The 18,849-nt window shown below is 33.6% G+C and overlaps 1 protein-coding gene across 19 annotated transcripts in view; it reads right to left on the bottom strand.

The window, feature by feature from the left end:
* PICALM (phosphatidylinositol binding clathrin assembly protein) overlaps nucleotides 1-18,849 on the bottom strand; it is a 101,371-nt gene that overhangs the window by 25,146 nt on the left and 57,376 nt on the right. For 7 of the 19 annotated variants that reach the window (XM_058687551.1, XM_058687556.1, XM_058687554.1 and 4 more), the window contains exons 10-15: nucleotides 17,381-17,504; nucleotides 16,982-17,118; nucleotides 14,525-14,628; nucleotides 8,835-8,984; nucleotides 5,037-5,117; nucleotides 550-657 (exon numbers count right to left, since the gene is read on the bottom strand). In XM_058687551.1, the coding sequence (XP_058543534.1) occupies nucleotides 550-657; nucleotides 5,037-5,117; nucleotides 8,835-8,984; nucleotides 14,525-14,628; nucleotides 16,982-17,118; nucleotides 17,381-17,504 (704 nt within the window). The remainder of the gene's footprint in view (nucleotides 1-549; nucleotides 658-5,036; nucleotides 5,118-8,834; nucleotides 8,985-14,524; nucleotides 14,629-16,981; nucleotides 17,119-17,380; nucleotides 17,505-18,849) is intronic. The other 12 variants (XM_058687558.1, XM_058687561.1, XM_058687566.1 and 9 more) reach the window with 4 other exon arrangements.

Genomic DNA, 18,849 nt, shown 5'->3' with positions numbered 1-18,849 from the left:
TTTTCAAAAAAGCCAATTTCATTTCAGTAAAGGTAAAAATTGTAATGATTACAAAGCACAACACTCTACATATAGTCACTAGCAACTTAACAGTCTAATCTGAGCAAGATTCATTTAGGTCTGGGAGAGAAAATCTTCCCAGTGTCAAACTGCCACTAAGAAAAGGGTAACAGTTAAAAATCTCTTGAAGTTCTCAACTAGTGGTTGAAAAAGAGAAACAACTTCATTGGCTATCCCAATTTAATCTATTTACACCTGTTCAGAGGAGTATTATTATCTGTCCTTACACAGAGTCTATATGAGAACATTATAGTTATGTTAGTAAGACAATTTTTTCTGGGGTGCCTGCGTGGCTCAGTCAGATAAGCATCAGACTCCTGATTTCAGTTCAGGTCATGATCTCATGGTTCATGAGTTCAAGCCTTGCATCAGGACCCATGCTGACAATGAGGAGCCTGCTTGGGATTCTCTCCCTCTCTCTTTGCCCCTCTCCCACTGACACGCGCACTCTCAAATAAATAAATTACTTAAAAAACAAATGTTTCTTACCCCCAGAATCTACAATAACGTTGGTAGATTTATTTCCAAACACAGATTCAAAGTCAACATTAAGGCCAGCTGAAGGATGTGGCTGTGCAACCGGAGATGGAGTGAATCCTAAGAAAAACCAAAATGGAAAAAGTTCAATTCTTCACTAAATCTACATTTATAGCTCTTAATAATGATGACAATTGAATGGAAAAAGCAATAAATTCCATCAACAAAAAACAAGGCCAAACCTTCAAGCAAAATGTTTCTTAACATTACATTTTTTTGTGGTGATGACATTTTCTGTAACAAAATCATCCTACTGACAAAGAAAACAAAAGAACAACTGAAGTTGAACCACTATTTTGTTTCATTACAAAAAAACCTTTGCTTATCTTTTTACCTTAATTTTGCATGCTGATGATCTTTAAAAAACTAAACACATCTAAAATTCCAGGATTTTGCATGAAGCAAAAACACACACACACACACACACACACACACACACACACACAAAACACAACGTTAAGTGATCATTTGGTAATGAGCTAAGCCTTCTATGGTGCTTAAAAAATACATGAATCTACTTAGTATACCCAGGAGTCTTCCCCTCCCTCTACCTACTCACCTTCCTTCCTTCAATGGTTAATCAAATGTAATACAGTTTAAGTTCATTTGAGAGGTGAAAAGATTCTGAAAGTTACAACTCACTAATCCTTACATCCCTCTTGTGTCTAGGTGCTTTCTGAGTATCAAAAACAATAAGAGACCATATTCAACTCCTGACCACCTTCTAACTTCAAGTTGCTACTTCAAGAGTGAAGTGGCCAACTATACAATTAAACATGCTAATTTACCTAATGCAAATCTGAAATACCAGAACATAAATAGGAAACCTTCTTTCCTGTCTGTTACACTGATGCTGGTGGTACTAAGATAACACCCAGCTCATATCTCTGAAACAGGCTATCCTCAGGTAACAAACGAAGATTTTCAAAAAATTGTGAAAGGCTGTATTTTTGTGAGGCGAGGTTCTGAATTTCTAGGGTTTGAAAAGAAGAATTAAAATCATCTAAAAATAGTTGGGCTGCCACATGATTTGGGGAGTATATGCCAAGCAGAAAACAGTCTAGCATCTAGCAAGGATTACAAAGAAGGAATTCTTTTACTTTGTGGAAGGCTATCATAAATGGCTCCTAAGTTCTCTTCAATTCTAAATTCTATAAAGTCAAAATGTGTGTGTGTGGGTGTATATATATATATCACATATATGTGATATATATATATATATACACCCACACACACATATATGTACATATATATTATATACACACATTATATATAAACATTATATGTGTATATATATATATAAATTAGTATTAGAAGATTATCAAATATATCATTAGGGGAAGGTTAACCTATTTAGTCCTCAACACGGCCTCTCTTCCCTCCCTCAACTTTCTGCTAAAGGACTTTCCGTCTGTCAGAATCTCACTTTGAATTCTTAAAATGTATACCATCAGGATATAAAGTACAATGATAATTGTACTAAAAAGACTGATTTTTAAGAAAACTGTAAAAAGTAGGATAAGACTTGGTGAAAAGTCCACTAAAGTCCTCAAAGACAAAGAAGCTAGAACAATGACTTATCAATGACTCACAGAGCTGATACACATCAATACTACTACTTTAAAAGTAGCATTTTATTGCTAGCATAAGTATTCCATAGGGCACAAATTTTTAAAAATGTACTTATTCCATAATTACTTAACACTGAAACTACTCTTAAAGACACTGGTCATATAATGAGAACACAAATACAATCAAAATACAAAATAATTTAGTATATAAATCTGGCCATTAATCAAAAGGTTCCCAGATTTCTAGACTTACCAATTTAACAGCATTTTAAAGCATACAAGCTGTTTAAGAATTTTACCATGGGCTCACTGCTTCTTCTCATAACTCCTTACAACTAAGAACTGATTTTATCTACTCAAGAAAGACAAAAATCTACCATATTTACTTATGTGCCCATCTGTGAGAAGTATACATATTGTTCTTTAAATCACTGTAGAAACAGTATCTTGGCTTTATTTCCAAACTTTAGAAAATACATGGAATAATAATTTATAACTAGGATAGCATATCAAATTCCTATTTTTTCCTGTTATTTTGTCTTAGCTTTGTAGAATTTGGTGATTATCAGAGATAAGCCTATCCTTTATATTAATCCATTCATTACTATGTGTAAAGAGAGGAACCATTTCCTGAGGTCCCTAAGGGCATCAATCTGTGTAATTACAATACTATTATTACCTAAAAGTAGAAAAGGTTTGAAAGGATATTAAGTAATCCAGAGCTAGTACTTCAAATTTAAAGTCTCTAGGTATACATAAGCAAAAAGTAAAATGACTATTTTTAATAAATTGTAATAGCTGACAGGCTACCAGGGAAGAAAGCAACGTATTTCACAGTAATAATCTTTTAAGTAAGGAATGTATATAAAACATGTTGAAGGTAAGAGTTCTGCACTATCATTTCAATGAACATTATCAACTTAATGGCCTTTTATCCCAAGTCACTTTTGGGGAGACTGTTAGGATTTAATTTTTAAAAGTTACTTAAAGATAAAAAAAACTAGGATCACCATTTCAAAAGGAAAATTTAGGGACAAAAAAAAAGATAAACAGGCTCTCTGAGTTAAGGTTAACTGTATGAAACAATCGTGATATTGAACTCCCTACTCTTTCATTTCACCAAGGCCCAGTGAAAAACTCTGCCACTGACCGGCACTAATTCATAGTTTAACATTTAGAAACCACTGCCCTACATGGCAAATCTCAGAAGAACAATAATAAATTAACTGAAAGTACAGGATGAACAAGCTTTGGGGACAAAAAGGCATTCCAAACACCTTCCAGAAAAATTTACTGTTTTGTTAACAGATTTTGGTGGTAGTTCCAAAATAAATTAGACCTCATACTTTTTGTGAAAGTAACTTCTATTTATTAAACCCTATTAAACACTATCCAAAAGTTTTATAAGCAGTATTATTATTTAAATCTCACAACAACCCCATAAATAGTTATTATTATTCTCATTTTTACGGATGAGGAAACAAGGAGATTAAACAATTTACTCAAGACCAATGATTTAATAAGTGGCAAAACCAAGACTTAAACCCCAAATTGCCTGATTCCAAAATCTTTTAGGTGTTTTCAGTTTATCCCAAATATTTCATATTATATAAACTAGTTAGTAGAAAATTTTATTATTACAGCTATAATATTTATTCATCAGGACTATTAAAATTGTATGACCTTCTTGAGCTTTTCATAGCAAATGCTGGGCCTAAAAAGTGAAGAACCCATGGTAATTTTAAAACCTGAAAGCAATGAAAGAAGTGTTAAGACTGTATCTGATAATTAAATAATAATTTGGGTAAAAAGTCCATTGCAAATATTAAGGGAGCTGCATACACAAGATGGTTTTAATAGTTTCAATGATAACTCTATGTACCAGGCATAGTGCCAGATGTTATATTGTCATATATGTAAACTTCATGGCAATCCTATCACCCATTATTATCCTATTTTTCCTTGGCTTAGAAATGTTAAATACTTGTTTCAAATCATACAGGTAAGGAAGTAAACTGGAATTCAAAAAGGAACTCAAACGTAAATTCACTGGATTCTAAACACATACTTTCCATCAAATGTCCTCATAAATTTCATTTTTATTTATTTAATTTTTTTAAGTAGGCTCTACACCCAGCATGGAGCCGAACGCAGGGTTCAAACTCAGGGCCCTTAGATCAAGACCTGAGCCGAGATCAAGAGTTAGATGCTAAACCGAATGAGCCACCCAGGCGCTTCATAAATTCCATTTTTAAATCCTTTAATCATGTCCAACTCTGCCAGTTGTTTAGTTGTGTTAAACATACTTTTTAATACCAACTGACCTAAGGTAATCAATTCCTATGCAAAAAAAAAAAAAAAAATCAGCTGGATTTTGAGGTTTCATCACTACTGCACTGGCCTAGAATGTCTGCAAAGACAGAAATGAGTATCAAGTTGGCCATGCCTCTCTGGAAACTGCTTCCCATTTCTACCGTCTTGCATAGTGCTAGAAAAGCACACTTGTTTCCAACAGAACCTCCCCACACCTGTGCCACAACTGATCGAGTCGAAATTACTTAGTGTTTGTTCTATCACTAACATCTATACAAAGGGCTTTAAATTCCATAAGCTTGTAATATTAAAATGTTATAAATTCCTCTGAAAATGTGAACCTTTTGAGTATGGGCTAAAGTAGGAAGATGACAAAGTATCCATTCACAAAACAATCCTCTGTTTAATCAAGGAAAACAAAATTAGGCAAAAAAGCTGTTATTCAAAAGTATTTTTTTCTTACAAAATTAAAAAAAAAAACCTCATTTTAAGGCAAACAACAACAGAAACTCCCTCTTGCATAAACAGATGATCTTAAGAGATACCATTACCTACCTCCAAATAAACCAGCTACAGCAGAAGACTCGTGGCACATAAGGGTAGAATCAGGATAAGCCTGAGTGCCACAAAAAGAATCTGACAAGGCATACATGGGGGAAAAAAGAACAGGGAAAAAAAAAAAAAAGAGAGAGAGAGAGAGAAATGAGGAGGAACAGTTAAGAGTAGAATGGAGTAATTAAAAACAAACAAAACAAAAACAAAAACAAAAACAGGAGAGTCCAAGCTCTTAGTGTTCTTTAAATTACAACCTACTTTAAAAAAAAAAAAAAAAAAAAAGCGCCTGTCTCCATTATGAGTGTTATATTTAAAATATATCCACAACAAAATTTTGAAATAACCAACACTGCATTTCCTTAGAGAAATAAAAAGCAGTTGGCTTTTGTCAATATTAACATGTCTTCTTTTAATGAAGTAGGCCTGAACAAGGTCACAGACATGGGATGGCTAGGATCACAATCCACTCTTCTGGACTTATAACTGCTTTAATAAGGACTAGATAGTACAGTGAGCATCACATCACCAGATCAGTATCCTCCTCTGGAAGGGTTAGAGGGTGTCTAGGTAGCTATTCTGTGATTTTTCTGGGTCATTCTTAATCCTATAAAGCAGAAGCTGGCAAATTACAGCCAGTGGCCTATTTTTATATGGCTGTGTGAGCTAAAAATGGTTTTTACATTTTTAAAGGGTTGTTTTTAAAAATGAAAGAAAACAGAAGAATATACAACAGGGATTTTACGTATCTTGTAAAGCCTGAAATTATTTACTATCTGCCCCTTTACACAAAAAGTTTACTGACCACTGTTCTAGAGCAGTACTATCCTACAGAACTTTATAATAACAGAAATGTTTTATAAATCTGCTCTGTCCAATATGGGAACCACCAGTCACATGTGCCACTGAACAAAAGAAATGTGGCTAATACAGCTAAGGAAGTAAAATTTTAACTTTAACATTTAATTTCAATTAATTAGAGCTTAAATGACATGTAGCCAGTGGCTAATTGGACAATATATCTCTGGGAATGACATATTTTGGGTGGTCCTTTCATGCTCTTAATACTCTAAGAAAACTTAGAATTTTTATTACACAAACGTACTTCTCAGGAACTTTTAATATGGATTAAAAGCCTTCTTATTAAAAAGCCTCTTCTTAGGATAGGCATTAATCAGCAAACTAGGTACAGGTCTTTGTAAATAAAAATTTATTGGAACACAACCAAACAACATGTTTACGTACTGTCTATGGCTACTTTCATGCTATAAAGCCAAAGCTGGTAGCTACAACAGAGACTATGTGGTTCGTGAGCTGAAAATATTTAGAATCTGACCCTTTAAGAAAAAGTGTGCTGATCCTTGTTCTATACTAATGCCTAACAGTCTAAACCACATGTGTGGTTTTTATTTTGCCATTCTGTAGTCATTTTTACAAAAAGGTAAGTACTTATTTTTTGCTTATGAAAAAATCTTGGCAGATTTGTTTGTTTGTTTTTTAAAGTATACTTGATACTTTAGTCCGCACATCCATAAGGGAAAGGGCAATGTAGAGCAAAGCTAAAGGTCTCCTGCTTCGAGCTTTTGCTCCTACTAGCTGGGTTGTCTTAGTGTATTAACTTTTCTGGGGACTCAGGCGATCCATCCAGAAAATGACAGTAATTATCTTACCAATATGAGAGTTGAAACTTGACCAAACATTCTCTGGAGGTCTTTGTAAACCCTAAACCACCAATTCTATCATTTTATCTTCAAATGCACCAACTCACCTTGGCGTACATGGCCATCAAACTTTACTTTCTGTGCTTTCTGGTCTTCCTCTTGCCCAAACCCATGGGCTCCAACTTAAGAAACATTTGGAAAATGACATTTCTAGTATATTCCTTTTGTTACAGACTTTCCTTGCATAGCTTTTATACATTTTTACTCTTCTATTTCAATGTGAAATAGCAATGGCCTTTAGCACTTAAGCTTACTGACCTCCATTCTACCCCTCTTCAGTGAATAGAAGATTGACGGCCTGAAACATATGCACTGCTCTGACTTAAACGATGGAAATGATAGCCCCAAAGCAAAGATACCTTTCATACCCCAAATTAAACCAACGGACTTAAAAAGACACAAGAAACCATATTTACTAAATATATACTAGTTCACATTCAGTAAGCATAAAGAAAATACAAACTTATTAGAAAACCTGATTCAAAGGATAACTCTAGTAACCCTTTATTACCAGGCAAATAAGGTACTATATTTCACAAATTTTGTAGAGTAACAGAATGTGAAATTTGGTTTCAACCACTTTTTATTTAATTTGTAATGAATTACAATGACATACAGGAATTACTGTAATTAATTATTATAATTTGGAGCTATAAGACTAGTGATATATAACTAGGGTACCTGCCTTGGAACTCTCTCAAATCTCCAACTATTGTTTTCTCGTCACCTCCCTTCTGCCCCATTAGCTATATAGAACAGAATGTTCAGAATATGGCCACATGATCTCTTTAGGGTACACAGATAACTTTCTACATGCTGCTTTAAACAAAGATTTAGGGGCGCCTGGGTGGCTCAGTCGGTTAAGCGTCTGACTTCGGCTCAGGTCACGATCTCAAAGTCTGTGAGTTCGAGCCCCGCGTCGGGCTCTGGGCTGATGGCTCAGAGCCTGGAGCCTGCTTCCGATTCTGTGTCTCCCTCTCTCTCTGCCCCTCCCCCATTCATGCTCTGTCTCTCTCTGTCTCAAAAATAAATAAAAACGTTAATAAATAAATAAATAAATAAATATTTTTTTGGAAAAAAAAAACAAAGATTTAAATTTACATCACTTTAAGCTGTTTCTCTGAATTGAATAAAAGCATTTTCACCAACTTTTAAGGAGCGTTTATCATCTTTTTGGAGGTTCAAAAACATTAATTTCAGGTTAGTGTATATTCAAAAACTTACATTTTCCTGTATTAACTCTAGAATGAAATTCTACCATTTTATGGATTTTTATACCACAATTAAATGCAATTTAGTCAAGTTGTTTTTCATTTTCTACTTGTCATTTATCTCCAAGCTAACAATGAAGTGAAACCCTTAAGAATGGGACAGGGTGCCTGGGTGGCTGACTCGGTTAAACTGACTCTAGATTTCAGCTCAGGTCATGATATCAGGGTTTGTGAGCTGGGGCCCTGTATGGCGATGACAGTGCGGAGCTGTCTTGGGATTCTCTCTCTCTCTCTCTCTCTCTGCCCCTCTCCTGCTCATGTGCGCCCATGTGCTCTCTCTCTAAATAAACTTAAAAAAACACAAAAGAATGAGACATACAGTATGTATTTATTTGAGACAATCTAAAATAGTACTATTCACAGTATTAAAAAAAAAAAAAATAAAGAGATAGCTACTAAGAGTGATTAACTACCCTCTCTCCCAAACACAGAGGGGGAAAAACAGAAGCATGCATAAACATGTTGGTAACTTTTAAGAGATGTTACCCTATAACCAACTCTTCGAATTAATAAAATGTGGCAAATGATGTTAGACAGCTTGAGCATCACACTAATATGATAGATAACAAAACACTAAAAAAAGCACAACTTCAAAGGAAATTTTCTTTCCTAAAAACTTGGATTAAATAAAATTAGGGATACTAGTGTTAATTTAAAAATCTTACTACATTAATGCTATTTATTTTATTTTAAAATTTGATATTAAAATCCAAAATTATTGCAGTGCCTTAAAAATAATTGATGAATACGTAAAAAATACTTAGGCAGTATAAACATTAATTGGAAAGAAAGGTTAAATTGTACTTTACCAACAAACATTTCATGAGTAGGTGTCCTAGTAGTAAAAGTGGATACATCTGAAGAAATGGGAAGGTGAACATCACCACTACTTTTTGTGAGGAAAGGATTTAAGCTTGGAATGGCATCATCAACAGCATCTACAGTAGCAGAGAAAGGATCTGTGCAGTCCAAGTGCATTACAGCAAAATGAAGAAAGGAAGTAAATTAATTAGTATTGCAATTAGTCAAAAGATGCAAAGTGAAAAGTAGTAGCTATATTATTGTTTATTAATCTCAGTGCAAAATACCTAATCATCAACATCAAGATGGAAGAACTACATTTAATTATTTTAAAATGAATCCTCAGAAGAAAACATTTATGTATCCAATTAACATTGGTAGCATACTAAGGATACATCTGCTTTCCAACATCAGGAAGCAAATAGTCAGATAGTTAAAAAAAGAGAAAGAAACAAAATGCATCTATAAAAGAGCCACCCACCCTGGACCATGTTCCCTGCCATAGGTGGGAATGCATTGGTTTTCATGGCATAGCTATGTTTACTCAAATAACAGACATAAACAATCAATATGTGTGTGGTATTGAGTAAAATTTCAAAAACAAAGAGAATCAGGGGTCAAGGGGTATTTCTAACAGGTGGAGGTAACTCGTGTATAGGTTCAGAGGTAAGAAATTAAAAAATACAGATGAAAAGGTCTAATGATTTAGAAAAAGGAAAGGAATTTTAGAAAAATGAAGAACAGAGGCATGAGTGGTGGCCATGTAGTAAACTGGGAACTGCTCTGAAGGTCCAGTTAAGGATTCTAAAGCCAAATCATTAAGCCTTTAAACAATTTGCTGAAGGGACGCCTGGGTGGCTCAGTCGGTTGTTAAATGTCTGACTCTTGATTTTGGCTCAGGTCATGGTCTCACGGTTTCTAGGATGGAGGCCTGCGTGGAGCTCTGCACTGACAGTGCAGAGTCTCCTTGGGATTCGCTGTCTCCCTCTCTCCACACCTCCCCCATCTGCACTCTCTCTCAAAATAAATAAACTTAAAAAATAAATAAATAAATGATTTGCTGAAAAATAACAAAAGTATTGTTCCATTAGAATAGTACAAAATATATATTATTACCAAATCCTACCCTAAAGTTATTTTTAGATCAGATAATTACTTTACCTACACCTCATTCAAGATAATCATCATTCTAATGATTGAAAGCTACTCATCCTACCTTAAGTAAACAAGGAGAGAAAAAATAAAAAGCAGCAGAAATACTTTTAACCTGTACTTCCTGTACTTTTAACCAGCAGCCTGTTCTTGCCTATCCTCGTCTAGTTTGTGATCCTCACTTAACAATGTAGTAAGCACTGTATTTTACCCTAAGACTGACAGAGTAAGACAGCAAAGGGCTTAAGGACCAGCTCATTCACTGTAAGCATACTTTCCCTAAAGTCAATAAATTCAAATCCTACAACTGGTTAAAAAAGAAGAATACCAAGAAAATATTGAGATCAGTGGCTTATACAGAATCTTTTTATGAAACTTTAATTTTTGTATTATTTTTTTGTATTTTGTATAATTATTTTCTAGGAATTAATCATTTTTACAGAACATCAATTCACACCCCAAAATAAAGTCCTACAAATGTATCAAAATTCATTGATGTAGTGTTCAAACTCATATGATCATGTTTAACATCTTTACCATCCCTCCACTCCTGAATAAATGGAACAATGGATAGAAGAATCCAAAAAAGTAACTGAGAATTAAGAAGTAGAAAACAGATACAAGAAATGGGTTTTCTATACCAAAATAAAAATGTAATGATAACCAATCTAACTCCTTCCTAAGAAAGGAGATGCATTATGTTTACAGTTGATCAATTTGCTGTAAGTACTATTTTAAAATACTGAATAGTGGTATGGAGTTTTTGAAGTATATCATACATTGTTAGACTCAAAACATCTCTCTAGTTTTCCATGCCTTTGGCTATGAGATAAGTCTTTCAAAAAAACACATTTTTCTATTACCAATCTATTGGTTTATGAGAAAAGACATGTTTGGGAAAAGTTGCTACTTATCTGCTACTCTAATGAATGCTTAAGTTTTACCTAAGTACTTATTATCAATCATCTTCTATTATATGAAACATCCTAGAGAAGAATATACAGAACCATGTAAGAATGCCGTATTTAGGTCAATCAGACAATAAGAAAAAAACAGTTCTTAATCTACTTGACAAAACACGAGGTAATCTAGATGATGTTAATCTGTTAGTGAACACTATACTATCAATAATAAAAACAGGGCGCCTGGGTGGCTCAGTCGGTTAAGCATCCGACTTCAGCTCAGGTCATGATCTCACAGTTCTTGGGTTCAAGCCTCACGTAGGGCTCTATGCTGACAGTTGAGAGCCTGGAGCCTGTGTCAGATTCTGTGTCTCCCTCTCTCTCTGCCCCTCCCCTGCTCATGCTCTGTCTCTGTCTCAAGAATAAATAAACATCAAAAAAAAATTTTTTTTAATAATAAAAACAAGTTCATTAAGATAAAAAAAATAATAATGTTTCAGCTATCCCAACTTAAACTTTATTTACCAGACTGGCAACTACTATAAATCCCCCTAAACTTTTAAGAATAGTTTTTATCATTATTCATTTGACGGTTTAATTTTGTTACAACATTCAAAAACTAATCCAAAAAGTTGAGGATCAAAATAGTGTTGAGGTCCTAAATACTGGATACCTACATTTACACAAAGACAAATGAGTTTTTCATATAGTGTTGTGTGTTTTGTGCTAGCTGTGAGTAAAGCAAATTAAACTTCAGAAAGGATAATTCTTTTTTGCCTGAATTAAACTTTGAAATCTTGCTTAAAATATACATCAGTGCATTGAACTGACAATATTGTATATTTTTAGATATGCTGTGACACTAAATTTTAAAGGTGATATAAACTTAAATATTCTCACCTATTAGTATTCAACACCAAGTGCTTGTTGAGACTCCAAACCATTTCTTGAAAAATCAAAGGCTCATTAATATATGCAATGAGGGGAACAGAAGAGCTTGTGTTCTCTCATGTTCATTTTTTAGGTGGAATCTTAAATGCCTTTTATATAAACATGCAAACCTTACTTTAACTCTTTAACTCTACATTCCTAACTTATCTGTGGTGCTTGGGATAAGAACTAAGTTAATACCAATTCTGTTTTAAAAATACCAAATATGTTATTTAAAACCATTTTTAGCAAATGAAAGCAAGAGAAACATAGAATAAGATCCTATCTTTGTTTTGCCACATGGTATAAAAGCAGCATGATGTAAAATGTCACATTATTTCAAATGTTTAGGTAAATGGTTAATTTCAAAAAAAAAAAAAATCTTTAACACTCTACTGTTATGATCAAAACATTTTATATACAGTTTAAGATTTATTTATCTTAGTCTAACTTTAATTTTAAAAATACAGTAAAAAATCTTAATCCGAATGTCCTCGATATAAAAAATACACTGAATTAAAAAGTATTGAAAGTCTTCACTTAAAACACTCTTCAGCTATCCAATTAGGCAGAAGCCAAAACTCTAAAATTATCACCAGCTCAGAAACCAAGTATCTTTATATGAAAGTCAAGACAAGATAGAATTCTTAAATTGAGAGGCTCATAGTAAAAACCACTGTCCTTTCCTCATATGTAATAAGCTTTTGGAAAAATAACAGTCAATTGCTACGGCCTCTGTTCCCACTATACTTGATTTGTATTTTTAATACTTTTAACAGTCTCACTTGTACACAGAAAGCCTAATGTTAAAATATGAAGGAAATTTTGATGGAAATAATACAAAGAGTAAAATAACCTAAAACAGAAAACTAAAACTTGACTACATGTATTCCAACATACTGTTTTCAAAAACTGCTATGAAATAATTTCTTCTGGCAGGACATAAAACAATTCTTAGAGGCTGAAATTACTTGAAATTATTCTCCCACAATAATCATCTACCCACCTTCATGTAAGAGTTCAATAATCCCAAGCAGAAACTTTAACTTTTCATTATTAGAATTAACTATCCAAACAAAACAACTTCACAGTTCAGTTTCTTTGAAGTGTCCTATCAGTTCTCAATAAGCCTACTGTAAAATTTCTCACCTATTTTGAAAAACAACGTTCAGCCTTAACTTCGGAAAAAACAACTACACTGTTTTTTATAAAAGCGGGGGAGGGTGAAGCAAGTTAAAATTGTTTAAATGGACATGTCAATTCTATTAAACTTTTCTAAAACAATTCACAGTAAGCAGAAAATACGTGTGTAATTTTGCCGATTAAAAATCCTAAAATTAGGACTTATCATTGGGATATTAAGGAATTACTTTCAGATAAATAGTTCTAAAGTATTTATTGACTTTAAACTAGCTTACCATTTTTAGAAATTACTTCTTAATCATAAGATTTAGCTAAATTAAACTAATCTTCTAAGTTAGTTTTTTAATCAAGTCATGGCTCACAAAATTAGTGTAGAAATCTAGTGTTCTAGTGTTTCACTATTCCTGTTCCCTGCTGTATCTTGAACCAGAAAGAAGCTGTCCAGAAAAGAAAGAAAACATCCACTCATTCAAAAAACATTAAAAATCAAAGCATCTAGGCATTGATAATACAGCACTGAACAAAATATTTAAAAAGCCCTGCCTTCACAGAGATTATGTTCTATTAAACTAAATAGAGCCTTAAGAATTAACTATAAAAAATAATGAAACAAAAAAGTTAAGACTCCAATCATCAAAATATAGATGAAAAGTCTAGTTCACGTTAACAGAAAAACTCACAACAATTAATTTATCTTGCTATGAGAGGTAAACTGATCAATTCAGATTTTACATGAGCAATGAAAATTTTAAGGTAGCTTGCCATTCTCTATAGTTCTGTAGACAGCATCCTCTCAGAATATCTCCCCTTTCTGTCCCAAATAATTTTTGAGTGTCTGTAAAATAATACATATATGCAAACAAAAGCACCAAAACCAAGCAAATGGAATCACTTGAAAACATATTATATGTCTAAGCAAACCTGCTTAAAAACTGACAGGGACTAGGCTCAATCCTTCAAAGATGCCAGGTCAATGATCACGATACAGTCACCTTAAGATCAAAGAACTACTCCAGGGCAGCAAACATTCCTATTGCTATTAGGGGAAAATTCTTTGAATACCAAAATCTTAATGATCTAAATTAAAAGCTGTAAATACAAGTAGCATAAAGTTTGTCATAACATTCCCAGTCAGAACACAGTTTATTGAGTAGTAACACTGTATGCGTTTTATTAGAATCTTATCATACATTTACATAGCATGAGTTTTCTTCCCCCATTAGTCATTTTATTTTCTATACCAAAAGCACAATAACCCTTATGCATTTTCTGATTATGGAATAGATATTCAACATTGAAAGAATGATTTCATACTTCAATATACATTGGGTCCTTCCTTTTCACCTTCATTAAAACCTCATTTCATAATTTAATTGAACAGAAATTCTAAAATTACATTTACAAATACATGAATGTCTTCAAGGAACAAAATTACCTTACTGCCATTTTAAATATGTTTAAAGTTCACACGTATCAAATGTAACCAAAAAGTACACAAATGAGTGAAACACTACAGAATGCAGATGGGAAAGGCTTACATAACAAATAAAGTAGAATTCATTAATGCTTACCTCCCCATGTACTTGCTACCTGAGAAGTAGATGGCATAGGAAGTACAGATGGGTGAAAAGTTGGCTGTTGTAAATCAAGCAGATCATTTGGTAGCTTTGATGTGCTAGAAAATATTTTGAAAAGATTATTTATTTATTTATTAGGTAAACCTTGCTGTATCGGCCACTCCCTTCTGTCCCAGTAAATAAAAACATTAAAAGTAAGAAAAGGCCCCAGTAATGTAAACCTCAAGAGGAGGAACAGTTTCGGCAAGGTAACAGTTGCATACCTTTAATATATACAACAGCATATCTATATTTATAGTAGCATATTTCTACGGAAGTCTGGAAAAAATATTCAAGTACCATATCTTAAATTTATATAGGATTCAAATAATTATACTGTACCCCTTTTGGAATGTATCAGTGACTCTCCTGGGAAAATACTGATTTCCTTACGGAAATGTACCTAAACAACATGATTCTGAAATATGAAACATTATGGCAATTTTAATTTTTTTAAGGAAATTTGTTTTCTTACTTTTAATCTTCAAAGAACTTCCATTACATTTGTAATACTAATCCCTCTAACAAAGCAAATTACCTGTTAATCTCACTTGCCCTGCTTCAATATCCAAACATATCAATAATACAGGAAAAAATTATACATGCATATATGATATAAACTTATAACAGAGCCACCCCATTACACAACTACAGGGGGCATTATTTACATGGTATGTATGACTTTTATGTGATAAAGGAATAACAACTAAAAAAAGATACCAGAGGAGTGCCTGGGTGGCTCAGTCAGTTAAGAAGCCAACTCCTGAATTAGGCTCAGGTCACGATCTCATGGTTTATGGGTTTGAGCCCACGTCAGGCTCTGCACTGATGGCACAGAGCCTGCTTGGGATTCTCTGTCTCCCTCGCTCTCTGCCCCTCCCCAACTTGTGCTCTCTCAAAAATAAACATTAAAAAAAAAATCACAGAGTTTCCATGAATTGAAGCATTGTGGACAAAACAACATACATCATTTTTAACTTATACTTACTCAAAAACAAAATGTCTCTTCGATGTAAAAAACAGTTTTACAGATAAATAAAAATATAAATGCATTTAGTACTTTGGGGGAGAAAAACAGAATAAGGCAATATGCATTCTGTTATAGGCTGTTAAGATCTGCCTTCAATTAGAATTAAAAAGGTAAAAACTAAGAGTGTATTAAGTGAAGTAAAAAATAGCCAAATTAGTTCTTTATCTAATAATTTTTTTCATTCTTAAACATTCAGCATCTTTTCCATTTATTTCCCCTGAGACAGAGTTCTTTCTAAGGTCCTGAAGTGGGGATGTTTCATGGGTTCAAAGTTATTTTAATAGGGATTTAAAAAGGCAGCATGCCAAACAACAAACAAAACAAATGAGAAAACAATAATTATAAAGTTGAAAGAAAAACACTGAATTCAACAAACATCTATTAAGACTTTAGGGAACAAGCAGCAACTAAGTAAGTTACATTGAATGATGACAGGTCTCAGGTGGGAGGGAAGACCTTCTAAGGATGAGTTAATAATAAAATAAACAGCAACAACAACAAAATCAAAGATATTGTTTAAGATTGTGTGCTTTAGTATAGGACTGTGCTAAATCTTATGCTAGCCACATGGCAGTCTGTTGGAAACAGAAAATCTTGGGCCTCACTTTATATCTACTGTATCAGAAACTCTGGGGGTGAGGTGCAGAAAGCTGTGGCTTTAGAATCTCTCCAGGTGATTCTGCAGCTTACTAAAGAACGAGAACCACTGACCTATACCATACAATACCTTATGTGGAAACAGGTTTAAAAAAAAAAAAAAAAAAAAAAAAAGATTAAGAAATAACAGCCAGGATTCAAACCAGAATCTGACTTCCAAACTTCTACTTTAAACCACTCTGAGGTAAAAGATAGGACAAATTTAAAATAAACCAATTATTTGAATTTTCCAGGAAATATTATTATTTCCATTATTAAATAGCTTCAATTATTGACACTGCAACAAGATCATTGATGTTGGCCTGGTAGGCCTCAATACCACAGAAATCTGACAACTAAACTCTTACGGTGTTCCAGAGTACGGAGTTTAACATAAGGCAATAAATAGACATGAAAGACATTTAATATCCAATGAAAGGATACTGTGAAATATATTACCATACCCCTATATGTACATATCCATATATATAAATGAAACATCTGCCCCATAGATTACCCACTACATTCTAATTAGTATAAATTTGTAACTTAGCCATTTTCCATTTCCTAAATATGAAAGGTATATACTCTTAACATTTTATATTTAATTATACCATTATCACCATTTATTAACACCACCGTGTGAACTTCTGAATATAAAATCATAAATTAAACTAAATTTGAAAAGCTCTATTAGAAGCCTTAGATCTAAGTATTCAAAGGTAATCTTTACCTTCTCCACCTACCTGTTAGAAGAACTAGGGGTAGAAAATATGTCAATGGCTGGTGCAGTCATTATACCCCCTGCAGAGGTGGACACTGGAGAGGCTGCAGTTGTTAAAGAGGTATGAGGTTTCTTTGCAAGTTCTTTTAGGCGCTGTTCCTGTTGAGAAAGGGAACTAGCATAAGGAATCCAAAACCCGGATTTGTTTTATGGCCACTGGAAAAACACATTATCTAATTGTGTTCTGATAGCAGAAAGGTGTTCCTGGTTTCATCAGTCAGTCAATGTCAGGATGAAAAATCAGATCATTGAGTTTCACCCCATTTGGATAACTATCATTAAGTTAGTCTATTTAGAGGTTCCAATTCCTTTATGAACACCTGTACCTGTTTTTCCGAATAAAGAGAATGCAAACACCTACCTTTAAAGCTTTTAAACGAGCCTGTTCTTCCTCTAATGCTGCCTGCTTTTCCCTTTCATCCACTTTGGTTAGAGACAGGCCAGTGCTTGCCAGGGAAGAGACTGCGTTGGAAAGTGTTGTTGCCCTAGGAAATTGGACAAAGGTAATTTGGCTTTCTGCAACCTGGTTATAAAATGGTCTGGCAACACTGCCATGGATTGGTATTACAATTATGAATTTACCTTTTGGAGTAAAAATCAGTACTTCAGATAAAATATTCTACCTAGTGACCCACAGGATTATTAGCAGTTAGCTAATTTATACAAATATTCCCTGCTTTTTAAATTGTTAGACTTTGGAAAGAGTTCACAATAAAGGTATGGGACACTGCTTCTTCCAAGCCCCAAGGAAGGGAACTAATGCAATTAGAAAAGAGTTCACATACTCCCAGGAAAACCCTGATGGGTAAAATATATTGAATTTCTCGCAGGAAATTACTCCACTAATTTACAGCGTAGGTTTTGGCAGTACCACTACAGGAACACTAAAACATTAGTACCAGTAATAAATAATGTGTGTCTAGAGAGGTTTCCATTATAATAACACCCAAAGATGTCATTCCCGGAGGATCACAGGTTCCTTCAAAGACAGATCAATTTCGTCAGTCCATCTGGCACCTCCTTTCTATCTGCTACCCTCTTGCCAAGCTAGAAGTTCCTTTCCAAACATAGTACACATGCGCAATGCATCACCATAGCAAGCCACCTCCTTCCCCTTTTATCATACCATAAACCCCAACAACATATATTCCCGAATGTCAATTCTAGGCAATATGAACACATCTAGGAAGAGTTCTAACCTGAAGAACTACTACTCATGACCTTCACTCATTTTCCTTTTATCACACACCAATCATCATTAATTTATACTCTAAGCATACAAGTGGCAGAACTACTAATAATTTATGTAAAATCAATTTTTATAAAATACAACTCAGAAGACAAGGGAAGAGTAATATAGTTGTGATAGAAATGCAAGAAACCCAGCAAATTTTATGATAACAAAAGTATGAAGTTAAATCAATGTACCTCAACTACTTGGCCATATTTTTTATTCATTTCTTATATAAGTGCCATATAATTTGGCTTATGCTTCTAAAAACCTACTAGAAAAGTCAAAGAACAAATTTGGAATGAAAAAGTACTAAAATCCAGTAACATTTTCCTTTAAAAATTACTTAAATTCTGCCACCACAAATAAAGTTCTGAAACAAAAAAATCTAAAGAAAATGAAGGTTCTCATTACATTTTACAGAATTTTTTTTCATGCCATTAAAAGGAAATCTTCATAAAGAAACATGAGAATTACTCAAGTCACACTACCCAACATAAAACTCATGTTACAAAGTCAGTATGAGATGAACCGTGCTATTTTCAGTTTGCTAGGTTAACTGGTTTTAGTCTTGGAAATCCACTCAAAGCCCAACAGAC

Source organism: Neofelis nebulosa, chromosome 10, assembly GCF_028018385.1.
Source record: "Neofelis nebulosa isolate mNeoNeb1 chromosome 10, mNeoNeb1.pri, whole genome shotgun sequence".
In the NCBI taxonomy this organism is placed as follows: Eukaryota; Metazoa; Chordata; class Mammalia; order Carnivora; family Felidae; genus Neofelis; species Neofelis nebulosa.
This window is presented reverse-complemented; position numbering and strand designations above follow the sequence as displayed.